Source organism: Lipotes vexillifer, unplaced genomic scaffold, assembly GCF_000442215.2.
Source record: "Lipotes vexillifer unplaced genomic scaffold, Lipotes_vexillifer_v1.1 scaffold129, whole genome shotgun sequence".
Lineage (NCBI taxonomy): Eukaryota > Metazoa > Chordata > Mammalia > Artiodactyla > Lipotidae > Lipotes > Lipotes vexillifer.
Window position 1 is genome coordinate 2,547,852 of NW_006777287.1, and position 14,397 is coordinate 2,562,248.

The following is a 14,397-nucleotide window of genomic DNA, read 5'->3' on the forward strand; positions in this document are numbered from 1 at the left end:
GGAAAGAGTCTTCTAGGTTTTAAGAAGAGTTCTTCTGCCAAGAACTTGACCTCCTGGTCTCTGCCTCTAGTCAGTTTCAGCTACTTCCCTTTTCCCTCCCTTTTCCTCTTTGTCTCCTACTTCTAGAGTATTCTTCCTCCCTAGCTACATTCTAAAGGCCAAGAGAGCAATTATTTGTTCCTCTGAGGGACTAAAATGATTGAAAACCTGTGTCAAAATTATAACTCAGAAAAAACCTGAGCGTTTTGGTTCTCCTTGTCTAGGTCAATGAATTATTTTGATAGTGTTTTAGGTTTTAAAAAGTCGAAAGTCCCTTGAGTTTTGTGTTTCATGTAATTTGAGTGAGTTTCAACTTCAAATGTTTCTATGAGCAAGCGTCATCTGGTAGTGTTCAAAATATCTTTTTTTGTAAGGCATAGCTATTTTGCGAGCCCTTTAATGTTGGTGAATGCTTGCTAGTGGTCAAAATTAGATTTCTGGAAGATTTCATTATAATAGGGGGATAGTCTCATAAGTATATTCTCTCCATTTTTAAAAATAGCTGTTGCTGTTTTATTCTTTGGGATATCTGGCATCTCACTGATTTTGTTTGATGGTCAGAGCCCAAAACTTTCTACTGCATTTTCTTGTTGCCACTCAGCAACTACACCTTTGTTACGACAGTGGCAAAATTCTCTCAAAGATGTGGTGGTCTCTACAGAATGTCATTGCTTATTTTAAGAAAAACACCAAAGAATTTTAGATACTCTAACCTATGAGAATGTGACACCAAGGTAGGTAGTAGGCAAGGATGAATTTAATGGAACTCTGGAGCCAGTCTTCACTTCAAATGTGTAGTCAGGGTTCAGCCATTCCAATAAAAGGGCTGTTAAGACTCTTAATGAAATTGACATAGTATCATATATATTTGACTACAAAATCTATCAAAGCACTCATATAGAAAGTGAATTTGCTTCTTCGTTCTTGTCCGTCCTTAGAAGGCATTGTCAGTGTCCTCTGGGTGTGACAAAGCCTCTCATTTTCAGTAGCAAGTGAGCTGACAGTTGCTTTGCTGACAGTCTGGGAAGGAACATCTTGAGCAATTTAATATTGTTTTTTTTTTTTCTTTCTGACCTCCTCTCCTGAAAACCCATTCCTCAGAAGAGCTGCACGCCTCACTGAGGCTGTCTGGGCTAAAACAAGCGTCTTTCTTTTTCCCCTGTTCCAGGGAGCCTTTGCTTACATAGTCAATTACTTCACGTATGTCCTCTGGGCTCTCCTATTTGCCTTCCTTGCCGTATCTCTTGTCAAGGTGTTCGCACCGTACGCCTGTGGCTCCGGAATCCCTGAGGTGAGTCTCTAAAATGGTTTATAAATGGTAACAATAATGAATCCTTTTTAGTTAAAATGTTTAGTTTAATATGTATTCCAGCATATACCACAGTTGAATATCAAGCAGGATCAGATCACGAGGCAATCTAGGGCCTCTCTAGGTCTTCCCTTAAGTCTCCTCCCAGGCTGGGCTACCTGGACATTAAAGGGAGTTGAGGGACTTCCTGGTGGGCCAGTGGTTAAGAATCCGCCTGTCAATGCAGGGGACACGGGTTTGATCCCTGGTCCGGGAATATCCCACATGCCATGGAGCAACAAAGCCCGTGTGCCACAACTACTGAGCCTACGCTCTAGAGCCTGAGAGCCACAACTACTGAAACCCGCGCGCCTAGAGCCCATGCTCTGCAACAAGAGAAGCCACTACAATGAGAAGCCTGTGCACCACAACAAAGAGTAGCCCCTGCTCGCCACAACTAGAGAAAGCCTGAGCACAGCAACAAAGACCCTACACAGCCATAAATAAATAAATAAATATTTTAAAAATAAATAAATAAAGGGAGTTGATTCCTAGCCTCCTCCGGGTTCCTGGTGAACCAGGCCCCTGAAGACCTCCCCGACTCCCTAACCAAGAAGCTCCTAGGGTAAATCCCAAGCTTCTGGTCTGAAAAAATAGTGGTATTGTCAACTTTGTTAGAGCAGGAGAAATAAAACTGTTTTGCTACATTTCCTGCAATGTGATTTGGGCTAGAAGGAGGGTGACTAAAACCCTATTTCTAAGTACTTTTGGTTTAGATTGCTTGACAGTGACTGAAACCACAGAGATTTTAGGTTACCTGGATGACCTTGCCCCCTCTCTGTTTCCTGACCAAGTCATAGTTACAGATTCCTTGGTAGAGAGTCAAGGCTATACTAGCCTGTAAGGATTAAGTATGGGAAACACCCTCACTCTCTGCCGCCCCTTCTCCATACAGTGCACTCTCATACTTACAATACTACCTTGCCCAGCTATCACATGGCCAAAAAGAAAAAAAGGAACATGAAAGTTTAAAGAACATTTCTCACTTTCTTGGGCTGCTGGGCTCCCTCCCAAACTGGGATCACTGTGGGTCAAGCATTTATATATCAGTTGTTTTCAAAAGATGCAGTTTCTGTAACGAGGACCAGATTTATAGCTTCTTAGCCTTGTTTCCTTACTTAATCTGTATTCAATCTCTCTGTGTTTGACCTGCAGATAAAAACTATCTTGAGTGGTTTCATTATTAGGGGCTATTTGGGTAAGTGGACCCTGATTATCAAAACCATAACACTGGTGCTGGCAGTGTCATCTGGCCTGAGCTTGGGCAAAGAGGGCCCCCTAGTGCACGTGGCTTGCTGCTGTGGGAACATCCTGTGCCACTGCTTCAACAAATACAGGAAGAATGAAGCCAAACGCAGAGAGGTAATAACAAACGGCCTTAATAGTCTCTTTTTTGGTGAGAGCATAAATGGTACAACCTTAGGGATGAGAGTTGGGAGATTCTACCAGTGTTAATGCAAATGCCCTTTGACCCAGAAGTTCCACTTCTAGAAATGTATCCTACAGACATCCTACCATGTGTGCACAAAGGTGTATAGGGATAGACAGTGAAGCATCTGTCAACATCGTGAAAAACTGAAGCAATCAAAATGTCCATCAATGGGGGACTGATTAAATAAACAATATTCTGTCCATACTCTATAATACTATGCAACTGTTAAAAAGAATGAGATAATGCTATGTATACTCACATGGAATGGCAGCTATAAAATACCATTAAACTTTTAGAAACCAATCTCAGAATAATGTGTATAGTAAAAATCAGTTAATGTTTTTGAAAAGTATGTATATATGCACCTAGAAAGAAAATGACTGGAAAGTGGTTTCACCCCAAACTGTTAAAAAAATGTCTACCTCTGGTGAGGGGGAAAGTGAGGGAGAAGTAAGGACGTCAACTTTTTATTATGTATAATTCTACAAGCATGTGCTATTTCTATTACAAAATAAGTACAAAACTAATGGAAGATTATTTTAAAAGAAAGTTGTTTATCCCTGTGAAAGAATATAAAATTCAGCATGTATTTAAGATGCCAGCTTTTCCATCTTTTATTTCTACCTAACAGGACGCTGCATTGGCTTCTCTCTGTATTGGATCTCTCTCTCCCTGTCTTCTGGCTCAACCCCGCTAAATTAACCCCGCTGCAGCATCTCTGTAGTTGTTCTCGTGTTTATACAGTTGTTAATGTATGTCATTTTGAGGAGGAAGAACATTTTTTTAAAAGCTCCAAGTCATTGGTTACTTTTGTCCTGCTATAATTAAGGATTTAAGAAAATGGTTCTTGCTCTATTTTCCTTGAATTACAAAGAAATCACATATGGAATGGGTCAAGACCAAGGTCATTTCATTAGAAAGGATTTTTCACAAAATTGGAACCTAATGATTTGTTCTGAAAACAAAACAAAACAAAATTCACCGTAACACTCGGAAGGAAACTCAAACATGTTGAAATTTCAAATATGGAATACATTTTGATAGTTCAAGGGGGAAAGTTCCTGGCAGGAGAGGTAGGCTAGCAGGAGAGAGAGGGGGAAATCCGAGTAGGTTGTTTAGCTATCTGTCAAATGTAGAGGGACATAAAGGCAGTATTAAATGAGTGAGGTTATTAGACAGGAATAATGTATAACAGAAGCTAAAGACATGAAAAAAAACATTTTAACTGTCAAGAGTAAAGTGTTGATTGGTTGCTGGTTTTGCATAGGTAGAGGTAACTTTGAAACTGTAGATTGCTGGTTACTTTCATTCCATAAAAATTGGCATTTTTGTTCAAATAGTTCTTTATAAAATAAGAGAGGAGTTTGATTTGGCTGTTTCTCTGTACAGATGTCATATATATTTCTAACTAAACTCATGAATATTTGAATATGTCATTCACTTCCTATTGCTTATTCAAACTTTGCAGTTATTTTTTCCTGTTGTTCTCACCATCAGCAGTAACCCTTTTATGTCCCAGGGCCTTGTCAAAGTGGCCAGATGGTTGAGAGTAAAATAGAGATTTGAGAAGGTAGGGTGTAGATAGACCCTACTCTACAACATAATATTAAGGCAAATAGGCCACTTCCATTCTTTCTTCTCCCTCATAATTCATCCTAAACAAAGTCACTGAAATCCCCTTTCTCAAGTTCCATGTTAAATGTCCTCATCCTTCTCAGATGAAAGTCATTCTAGCCTTGAATTTCAAAGTCCTCCCCAGCTAGCACCAGAGATCACTCTTCCCCCCCACCCCCTTCATTTTCTTTGGCCATCCTGCACTCCCAGAGAAACCTGCCTATTTATTTTTGCCAAGAACCATTTTTTTCTTCAAAAACTCTTAATTTTATTCAACTTCCTTTTAAAAATAGTTCCTCACTACCACAAATTATATACCACCCCACAGCAACCAGAATCCAATGAAAGGACTTTATCCTTCTATTAATTCTGGTGTGTTTGTCATGCACCTTTTACATACACACGCCAATGCCTATGACATACAAAGATGGTGCTCTCGAAATATCACTTGCTCTCTTTCCCCATCTCCTTGTCCCTTTTAATTTCTCTCTCACAGCTTCTTCCTCTTCCCCTCCCTCCTCACCCTTTTCCTTGCCACACCTAAACACATTTAGGTCTTCTCTTCCTTTCAAAATCTATCCCCAATTTTGCCGCTAGCCGCCCCCCTACTTCTGTTTCCATAGGTCACTAGGCATGGAGTAGGGCACATAGTACAGGAAACTCTAAATACTTATTGTCTGAATATTTTCAACTTCTGACTAGCTGTGAGCCAATCATTGCTTCAGTTTTGTATCATTAGAGCCTTTAAAATCTCATTTTAAAAGCTTTCCTTTATAAAGAAAGTGCTATGTAAATACATCACTGGAAGTATTTCATTTAGGTGATAAATAGGTCTGCAGACTCAAAATCAGTTACGGAATTGGGAGTGTTGGGGATGGGGGCATAATTTGGGATCAAGTACATGCCTAAATTAATTACGAAGGAAGGCCCTTTACATGTACCAGCATGTGAACCATGTGTTCAAAATTCAGCATACAGTGTTTGCTCTCAAAGTAAATATACATTGAACTTCATTTTTGATAAACTGGATATGGAGCATATAAGATTGTTTTTTTATTTAGTAACCAATAACATTCCTTTTTAAAATGTGATTGAAGGTAGGAAAGTGGCCTTGATCTATTCACTAATTTTGGGTTTTGCATCATAGGTCTTGTCAGCTGCAGCTGCAGCCGGTGTATCTGTAGCCTTTGGGGCACCTATTGGCGGAGTATTATTCAGCCTAGAAGAGGTAATACTTTTATCTGTCTGTAGAGCCACACACATGATTTTGTGCCAGGAATTCTGGCCATTGTCTGTGTACATTGCAGTCTCAAAGTGCTCTGCCCAACTCCAGTGCTTTGCCACGGGGCCGGAGATCTCCAGGCCATTTTCATCCTCAACTCTAATTTCTGCAGCACCAGTTTTTACCCCAGTTTATGCATGTTGACTGAGTTTACTTCCTCATTTTCTCTCTTATAGGTCAGCTACTACTTTCCCCTCAAAACACTGTGGCGTTCGTTTTTTGCTGCTTTAGTGGCAGCATTCACTCTACGCTCCATCAATCCGTTTGGGAACAGCCGCCTGGTTCTATTTTATGTGGAGTTTCACACCCCATGGCATCTCTTTGAGCTCGTGCCCTTCATTCTGTTGGGCATATTTGGTGGTCTGTGGGGAGCTTTGTTTATCCGCACCAATATTGCCTGGTGTCGGAAGCGTAAGACCACCCAGTTGGGCAAGTATCCTGTCATAGAGGTACTCGTCATGACGGCCATCACTGCCATCCTGGCTTTCCCCAATGAGTACACCCGTATGAGCACAAGTGAGCTCATTTCTGAGCTGTTCAATGACTGTGGCCTTCTGGACTCCTCTAAGCTCTGTGATTATGAGAACCGTTTCAACACAAGCAAGGCGGGTGAGCTGCCCGACAGACCAGCTGGTGTGGGAGTCTACAGTGCAATGTGGCAGCTGGCCTTGACACTCATACTGAAAATTGTCATCACTATATTCACTTTTGGCATGAAGGTGAGGAGATTCTTTTGGTCCTTGGTGGATATTTGTGTGGCTGTAAGTTTGGAGGGCAAAGCCAAGATATTGTACGATTCTCATAGTTCATGTGGTGCATCCAACTTCAAAGACCCAAATCCCTTTTTACCCCCACGTGTTCTCATAACTTCTTAGATGATTGTACCTCTATCTAAAATTGTGCAAGCCCAGTTTTAGGCCAAATGCAAACCTCAGTGATGAGATTTCAAGTAGAAACATTTTCTTCTTTTCTGTGGAAAACATTTTTTGCCTCTCAAAAAGGATGCTGAGGTATTTATTCCAGTGCATTTTATATCAAAACAATATCTGACCAACACATTTTTGGTCCTTATAAAGTGGCTTTAGAGTTACGAATAAAGCAAAATAGTAGGTTGAACCAAAAGAAGTTGCCGACCATTTTGACCACTAAAATAGCAATTTCATATGGCTCAACCCAACAGGTAGCTAAATGTATTTTTTACAGTTATCAGTGTCCAATTATCAAGAACTTCACAGATGATCCTAAATTAGTATTTAGATTATCAACAGCTCATATTAGGCCAGCATCTTTTATTTTCAGTACCCATTATCATTTCCATGTGTCAGAAGAAACCAGGAAGGAAAATTTGTAAAGTATTTTCCTTCTCTTCCTTGGTTTTCATTTGTTTGTTTCTTTTCTTTAGCACTCAGTTATCAAGGTATTTCCTCTTCTCTAGGGAAATGGAGATTCAAACCAGAAAATAAGAGCCAGCAAGTCGGTTTAGGCAGTACTGTAATCTCTGAATTGATATGCATCCTCCTCAACACCCTGGACAGATTTGCAGTGCTTCTTGAGTTACTTTTTACCTCGTGGCTTCATTCTTTCATCTAAAGTGAATTTTCAGACATCAGACCCACCCTGATTCAAATATATTCCAGAATTGAATACAAGCTATTTTAAAATAATCTGCTGTTTGGATTACCTCTGCCATCATTTTCCCTCTCTTAGCACAGAAAATTGAGAATGCACTATTATATCCTAGGAGTCAAAAAAAGAGTGGGGACAGCTTACCCTTCCCCCTCCCCATATCCTCAAGTCCATTCTCTAGTAGGTCTGTGTCTTTATTCCCGTCTTACCCCTAGGTTCTTCATGACCTTTTTTTTTTTTTCTCTTAGATTCCATATATATGTGTTAAGATATGGTATTTGTTTTTCTCTTTCTGACTTACTTACTCTGTATGACAGACTCTAGGTCCATCCACCTCACTACAAATAACTCAATTTCCTTTCTTTTTATGGCTGAGTAATATTCCATTGTATATATGTGCCACATCTTCTTTATCCATTCATCCGATGATGGACACTTAGGTTGCTTCCAGTGGCATGGACATATATACACTACCAAACGTAAAATAGATAGCTAGTGGGAAGCAGCCACATAGCACAGGGAGATCAGCTCGGTGCTTTGTGACCACCTAGAGGAGTGGGATAGGGAGGGTGGGAGGGAGGGAGACGTAAGAGGGAAGAGATATGGGGACATATGTATATGTATAACTGATTCACTTTGTTATAAAGCAGAAACTAACACACCATTGTAAAGCAATTATACTCCAGTAAAGGTGTTAAAAAAAAAAGAGTGGGGAGACAGATGGGGGTTCCTTTTTGGGACAGTCATGCAACCATAGTCACTGTCTCATTAGGAAAACTTAATCATTTATTCTTTCTTTATACTGTTAAAATAAACTGAAACCTCATGTGCCATCCTTTTTGTGTGAGCAATGGGTCAAAATTCAATACATGAGAGTGGTTACAAGCATTGCATTTAAACCACAGCACCAGCGTTTACTAAATCTTGGCCTTGGGTGAGTTCCTTAACCTCTCTGCACCTTAGGTCCTTTGCGAGTTGGGAATTATAACACCTGCCTCCTGGGGTGGTTGTAAAGAACCCATGAAATCTGGTCCATAGAGCATCCAGCATTGAAGATTGTAGATAGTCAATAAAGGGTAATTGTTGTTGATTAGAATTCAAAATTGGGCAAAATGTCTGCATATATGAGAAACTCCATCTATTTTCCTTTTTCTTTGGGAAAGGCTTAATTTCTGCCTCCAGTTCTGTGTTGGTCTGGAGAGTTCAGGCTCTTGCCTGATGGACTCCGAATCAGGGTAAGCGTCTTTGCAGTCGTCCTTGCCTGCACGTTCCAGAGAACCTCTAGTCCCTGTAGCGTTACACAAATCTTTGCGGCCACTTGCTAGCATAGTGCATAGTTAAATTGTCATTGGCCTGTTCGCTTCGCAGAGGGTCAGTCCTCTAGCCCTTATCACGTCACTTCTCACTGACCATCTTTTGCTTTCTCTTTGCAGATCCCTTCCGGCCTCTTTATCCCTAGCATGGCTGTTGGTGCTATAGCGGGTCGGCTTTTGGGAGTAGGGATGGAACAGCTGGCTTATTACCACCATGACTGGGCCATCTTCAATAGCTGGTGCAGTCAAGGAGCGGATTGTATCACCCCTGGCCTTTATGCGATGGTTGGGGCTGCAGCCTGCTTGGGTGAGTACTGTTTGCATTGATTTCAAAGAACCCAGGTGGCATTATAAAGACAAGTGATATTAAACACAATTGACTGTAGATTTTTTTTAAAGATGACTATCCGTTTCTTGTTGGGCTTGCCATTTTCAAGTGCTTTAAGAAAGCATTCTTTACCATATATCTCCATTCCTCCCCTTTGAGAGTAATTCTTCTCTCAAATTCCGTCATGTTGAGGAAATAATCAGAAATTTGGGCAAAGATGATCTGCACAAGAATGTGCATCATGGTATTATGTGTAATAGCAAATAACTGGGATCAACCTAAAAGCACAATAAGGGCCTGGTTAAATAAATTATGGTATAGTACATCCATATAATGCCATACCATACAGCCACTGAATGTGATGCTAATAGGTTTAATATCTTTAAATACAATGTTAAATACATTTGTACTAATATACAAAGTATTCCTAATATAAAGTTAGGATAAAAAGCATGGTGGGGAATTTAAACGTATAATACGAGTTCATCTGTATAAAAACATACGTTTTTGAAAAAAGTCATTTGAAATTTTTACTCAGCATATTTCTAGACAGTGAGCTTATGGATAATGGCTTTCTTTTATATACTTTAAAAATATATGTATTTTCTGATCTTTCCACAGTGGGCCTGCACATCCCAGAGAACCTCTCGTATCTGTAGTGTTACACAAATCATAGAGATCTTATGCAATTACTTGTATAATTGGGGGGTGGGGAGCAACAGACAAATGAAAAAAAGAAGAATAATGAAGGAGGTATCTTGTACTTTTGTAGAGATTATTTTGAGAAGTCTGACTCATGTTCATTGTAAACTTGCTTGAATGCAGTTGCAGGAGTCTATAGGTGAGGCCTCCTTTTAGTGATGTTTCTGGTAAGTAGCTTTTTCTGGATGGGGCCTGTGACAGGCCCATAACTGTAATGAATCCTATACTTTTGCTCCCTTCAGTAAGTAGCCTGTGTCTGTTTTTTGCAGGCGGGGTGACTCGGATGACTGTTTCTCTTGTTGTCATAATGTTTGAACTAACTGGTGGCTTGGAATACATTGTGCCTCTGATGGCCGCAGCCATGACAAGCAAGTGGGTGGCAGATGCTCTTGGGCGGGAGGGCATCTATGATGCCCACATCCGTCTCAATGGATACCCCTTTCTTGAAGCCAAAGAAGAGTTTGCTCACAAGACCCTGGCAATGGATGTGATGAAACCCCGGAGAAACGATCCTTTGTTGACTGTCCTTACTCAGGACAGTATGACCGTGGAAGACGTAGAGACCATAATCAGTGAAACTACTTACAGTGGCTTCCCAGTTGTGGTGTCCCGGGAGTCCCAAAGACTTGTGGGTTTTGTCCTCCGAAGAGACCTCATTATTTCAATTGGTAAGGATTTCAGAAATGGGATAAGGGAATCCACTATGGAAATAAATAAATATGCATGAGGGGAAGGGAGGGATAAATTAGGAGTTTGGGATTCACGGGTACACACTACTATATATAAAATAGATAAGCAACAAGGACCTACTGTATGGCACAGGGAAGTATATTCAGTATCTTGTAATAACCTGTAATGGGAAAGAATCTGAAAAAGAATGTTTATATATATTGATATATATATATAATTATATGTATATATACATATATATAAAACTGAATCACTTTGCTGTACACCTGAAACTAACACAACATTGTAAATCAACTATACAATCAGTCAATCACTAAGCATGCATGCATGCGTGAAAAGGGGAAGGACAGAGTGGAGAGGGGACTGGTTAGGGGCCAGAAGTTTAAAAGTAGTCCTTCCTTTTTCAACCTTTTGTTTTCTACTTTTGAAATAGAAAATGCTCGAAAAAAACAGGATGGAGTTGTGAGCACTTCTGTCATTTATTTCACTGAGCATTCTCCTCCAGTGCCACCATACACCCCACCTACCCTCAAGCTTCGGAACATCCTGGATCTCAGCCCCTTCACTGTGACTGACCTTACACCCATGGAGATCGTGGTAGATATCTTCCGCAAGCTGGGACTGCGGCAGTGCCTGGTTACACACAATGGGTGAGAGCTCTTTGGTGAAGGCAAATTGGATTTGGGAGGAAAAGAGAATGTAGAGAGATAAAGAAAGAAGAACCCAACTCACATGAATATTTGTAACATTTATAGACCTTTTTGAAGCTCTGAGATGAAGATGAATGTGTTTCTTTTTTTTTGTCATAATTAATAGAAAAGGAGTTTGGGGAAGATAGTGGGTTTGAGAGATGTGAACTGCTGGTTGCACATTATAAATAACTCAGTTCCTCCCCCACAAAGGAAACAACTATGTTCTCATGAACAGGCAGCACTGAAATTATAATGGTATTAGGTAGTATATGTATAGTATTTGGTCCTTATTGATACCTTTGTTGTTATTATTTGAGGGTGAGAAAACCAAGTTCCAGTGAGGTTTAAAGATTGGCACAAGGACCCCCAGTTACTGTCTAGTAGTGGTAGGCTTTATTTATTTATGTATTTTGGTCTCGCCACGCAGTTTGCGGGATCTCAGTTCCCGGACCAGGGATTGAACCCAGGACACGCAATGGAAGCCTGGAATCCTAACCACTAGGCCACCAGGGAACTCCCTAAACACAAGTCTTCTGACTTCCAAGGCTGAGGCTCTTTCTTTCTGGGATATTTATTATCCAGTAAAGGAAGCCATGCTATTTTTATTGGAAAAGAAAGGAGGTTGAGGAGAAGGGTGGGTGTTTTTGTTTTTCTTCTTGTTGTTCTTGACCCTGGTATGTTAATCTAGTGATTATATAAGAATTTCGCCCTCTACAATTTCTGAATAGCGTAGCAGATGTCTTGCAGGATTGAGATCAGTAAGGGGACTTTTCCTAACTGATCCATTTAACCTTTACTGAATCTGTACTTCATGTAAGAAGGCATTCCACTAGATTCTGGGGAGAGGCAAAAAGCAGTGAGACCCTTCTCTGCCCTCAAGGGGCATACAGTGTTTATAGGGAAGCTGAGAACACAGCAAACTGGACAAATGCTATGGAAGAGGGGTGCACAGAACATGCTGTTCCCAGGAGGAAGGCACAGTAATTACTGGCTCGTAGGATCGGGGAAGGTGTTCTGGAAGAGGGACATTTGAACTGGGTTGCAAAAGGTAAGATTTGTATATAGAGAGAAGAATATTTAAACCACAGGAAATAGCAGGATTTAAGACCTAGAGGAAGAAGTACTTAGAGCATGCTTAGGGACCCATGCATTGTCCCATTTACATGTAATCTAGTCCTGTCATCGTTCTGTAAGTACAGATATTATTCAAAGACAAAGATGAAAAGGGCCACAAAAAGTGTCACCTTTGAGAATGTTATTTTAACTACAGATTAATTTTTGTCTTGTTTTGTCTTTTAGGCGATTGCTTGGAATCATTACCAAAAAGGATGTGCTAAAGCATATAGCACAGATGGCGAACCAAGATCCTGATTCCATTCTCTTCAACTAGAATCACAGGGTTGTACTGGATATAAAACAGGAAGAACATTGCAGACCATGGATATATTTTATTAACTGGGTACCCAAAAAACATTTCCCTCATTTGGATGGTGAAGTTATATTTGTGTGTTGTCTCTTTCCTACAAGTTAACCAGTTGCACTACATAATCTCTGGAAATTAGTCTTCTCTTTAGGAGACAATTCAGTTAGGCTTCTGTGATATTGCATTAGGAAGATTTCATGAAAGAGTAAACAAGATTGCTATGGTTTAATTCTTTTTCTTTCTTTTTCTAAAGATTTTTTAAAATTTAAAACATAAGTATTAGCCAATATGCAATCACTGAAAACTATGCAAGAAAAATTCCAACCGTCCTGCAGGAAGCTCATGAAAAAGTCACTTTTTTGGACTCTGTCATTGGTGGAAGATGAAGTGTAAACCAGGGAGTTTGCTTTTCCAACCACAGAAAGGAAAGCCAGAAGGAAAATAGTAATGGTATTTTCCAGACTGTGAATTCAGTTCAAATGTTATCTTGTTCTTGTTACAATATTTAGCATTATTAGTTTATGTGTGTGTATGTGTATGTTAATTTTAATATCTGATTATAAGACAATGCTGCTTTGGTTAATCTCCTCTAAATGAATGTAGAGAGGTTGACTTTTATAGCTTGCTTGTTCCTGGTACTCTTTTGAAGTGCACAAAAGATAAGTTATAGAATTTTCTCCTTGTCTGCAAAAAGGGTAATTTTCCAGATGGCCTTTGTTAGCTAGTAGACAAGGACTTTGCCATGAATTTGTTAGTAGCAAGGAATGATTTCTCCATCTTCCTTGAAATGAATGATTAGTAAAGTTGTAAGGAGAGTCAATGACCAGGACTTTCACATTTTTGTGAGGTCCCAACTCTTACCCAGATGCCACCTCCATGAGTGATGGTGCTTTTGGCTTCTGGAATATGTAAGAATAGTAAAGGGAACCAAGTCTAGACTGCATACTGATAAACCAGGGAAGATCCCGAGCTGTATCCGCGTTCTCATGCATTCCTTCATAACAGCCACCAGTACTAAAATGACTGGGCACTCATGCCTCCTCCCAGTGTTAAGTACATATATGTAACAGGCCAGTGTTGTCCCCGTGATCGTGAATTTAGGCTTGGGGTACTTTCAGGTATATTCAAGGCATTGGAACAGGATAGGCAGCTGTGACTCTCTTGAGGCTCCTTAGAATTCTAAAGAAAATGCAGAACCATCCTGAGACCCAGGGGTGTGGACAAGGCCTGGTGACACCAAAGGTGTTTGTATACAATTGAAAAGGTGCCTGTCTCAGTTTCCTACCAACTTTACTGCAGTAGAAAATATCACACTCTAGGGACACCTGGTGGAGTTACAGAGCCACCATCATCATTCTGACTACTGTTTCATTTTCTACAGTTTTACCCACGTGCTGTTGTTCCCCCTCCATTCTCCCTTTCCCACGCCTCAGTCCTGAGTCCTGTCTCTGGGATTGAGTAGTGTGCCCGGTTAATCATTCCTGTTACAAAAAAATAACTCCCAGGGCTAGTTAAATTGTAAACCCAGCCTCTAAAATCTTACAGCCCATGGACCAGAGGTGACGCACAACCATTTGCTTTGCTCTGTAGCCCAGTAGCTCCATTTCCATGCTGACGCCCACAGCAGTGAGACTCAGATGCTAGGGGTGGGAGTTGAGCCTTTCCCATTTTACAAGTCTGTTCCCAGCGCTTCCCACCATGCTTCTAGCCTAGAATCAGCAGTCACTCGGCACAGCCTCTCCTCCCACTCCAAGCACCTCAGCGTACCTCATTTTAAAAGTTGTCTATCTCTGATTCTAGGATTTTTTTACCCCTAGTTTCTTATCTTTCCAAAATCTGAAATTCTTTTATTGCCTAGAACTGGGGAGCCAAGGCTTATTTTGATTTTTATCTTTAAAATATCAAGGC

The 14,397-nt window shown here is 40.4% G+C and overlaps 1 protein-coding gene across 4 annotated transcripts in view; it reads left to right on the forward strand.

Moving 5' to 3' along the window:
- The window catches only part of CLCN5 (Cl-/H+ antiporter 5), a 40,661-nt gene extending 27,570 nt beyond the window's left edge, over positions 1–13,091 (forward strand). For 3 of the 4 annotated variants that reach the window (XM_007450921.1, XM_007450923.1, XM_007450922.1), the window contains exons 5-12: positions 1,208–1,330; positions 2,543–2,749; positions 5,581–5,661; positions 5,892–6,434; positions 8,775–8,961; positions 9,954–10,352; positions 10,808–11,024; positions 12,366–13,091. In XM_007450921.1, the coding sequence (XP_007450983.1) occupies positions 1,208–1,330; positions 2,543–2,749; positions 5,581–5,661; positions 5,892–6,434; positions 8,775–8,961; positions 9,954–10,352; positions 10,808–11,024; positions 12,366–12,456 (1,848 nt within the window). In that variant the 3' untranslated portion in view covers positions 12,457–13,091. The remainder of the gene's footprint in view (positions 1–1,207; positions 1,331–2,542; positions 2,750–5,580; positions 5,662–5,891; positions 6,435–8,774; positions 8,962–9,953; positions 10,353–10,807; positions 11,025–12,365) is intronic. The other variant, XM_007450924.1, reaches the window with a different exon arrangement.
- The last annotated feature ends 1,306 nt before the right edge of the window (positions 13,092–14,397 follow it).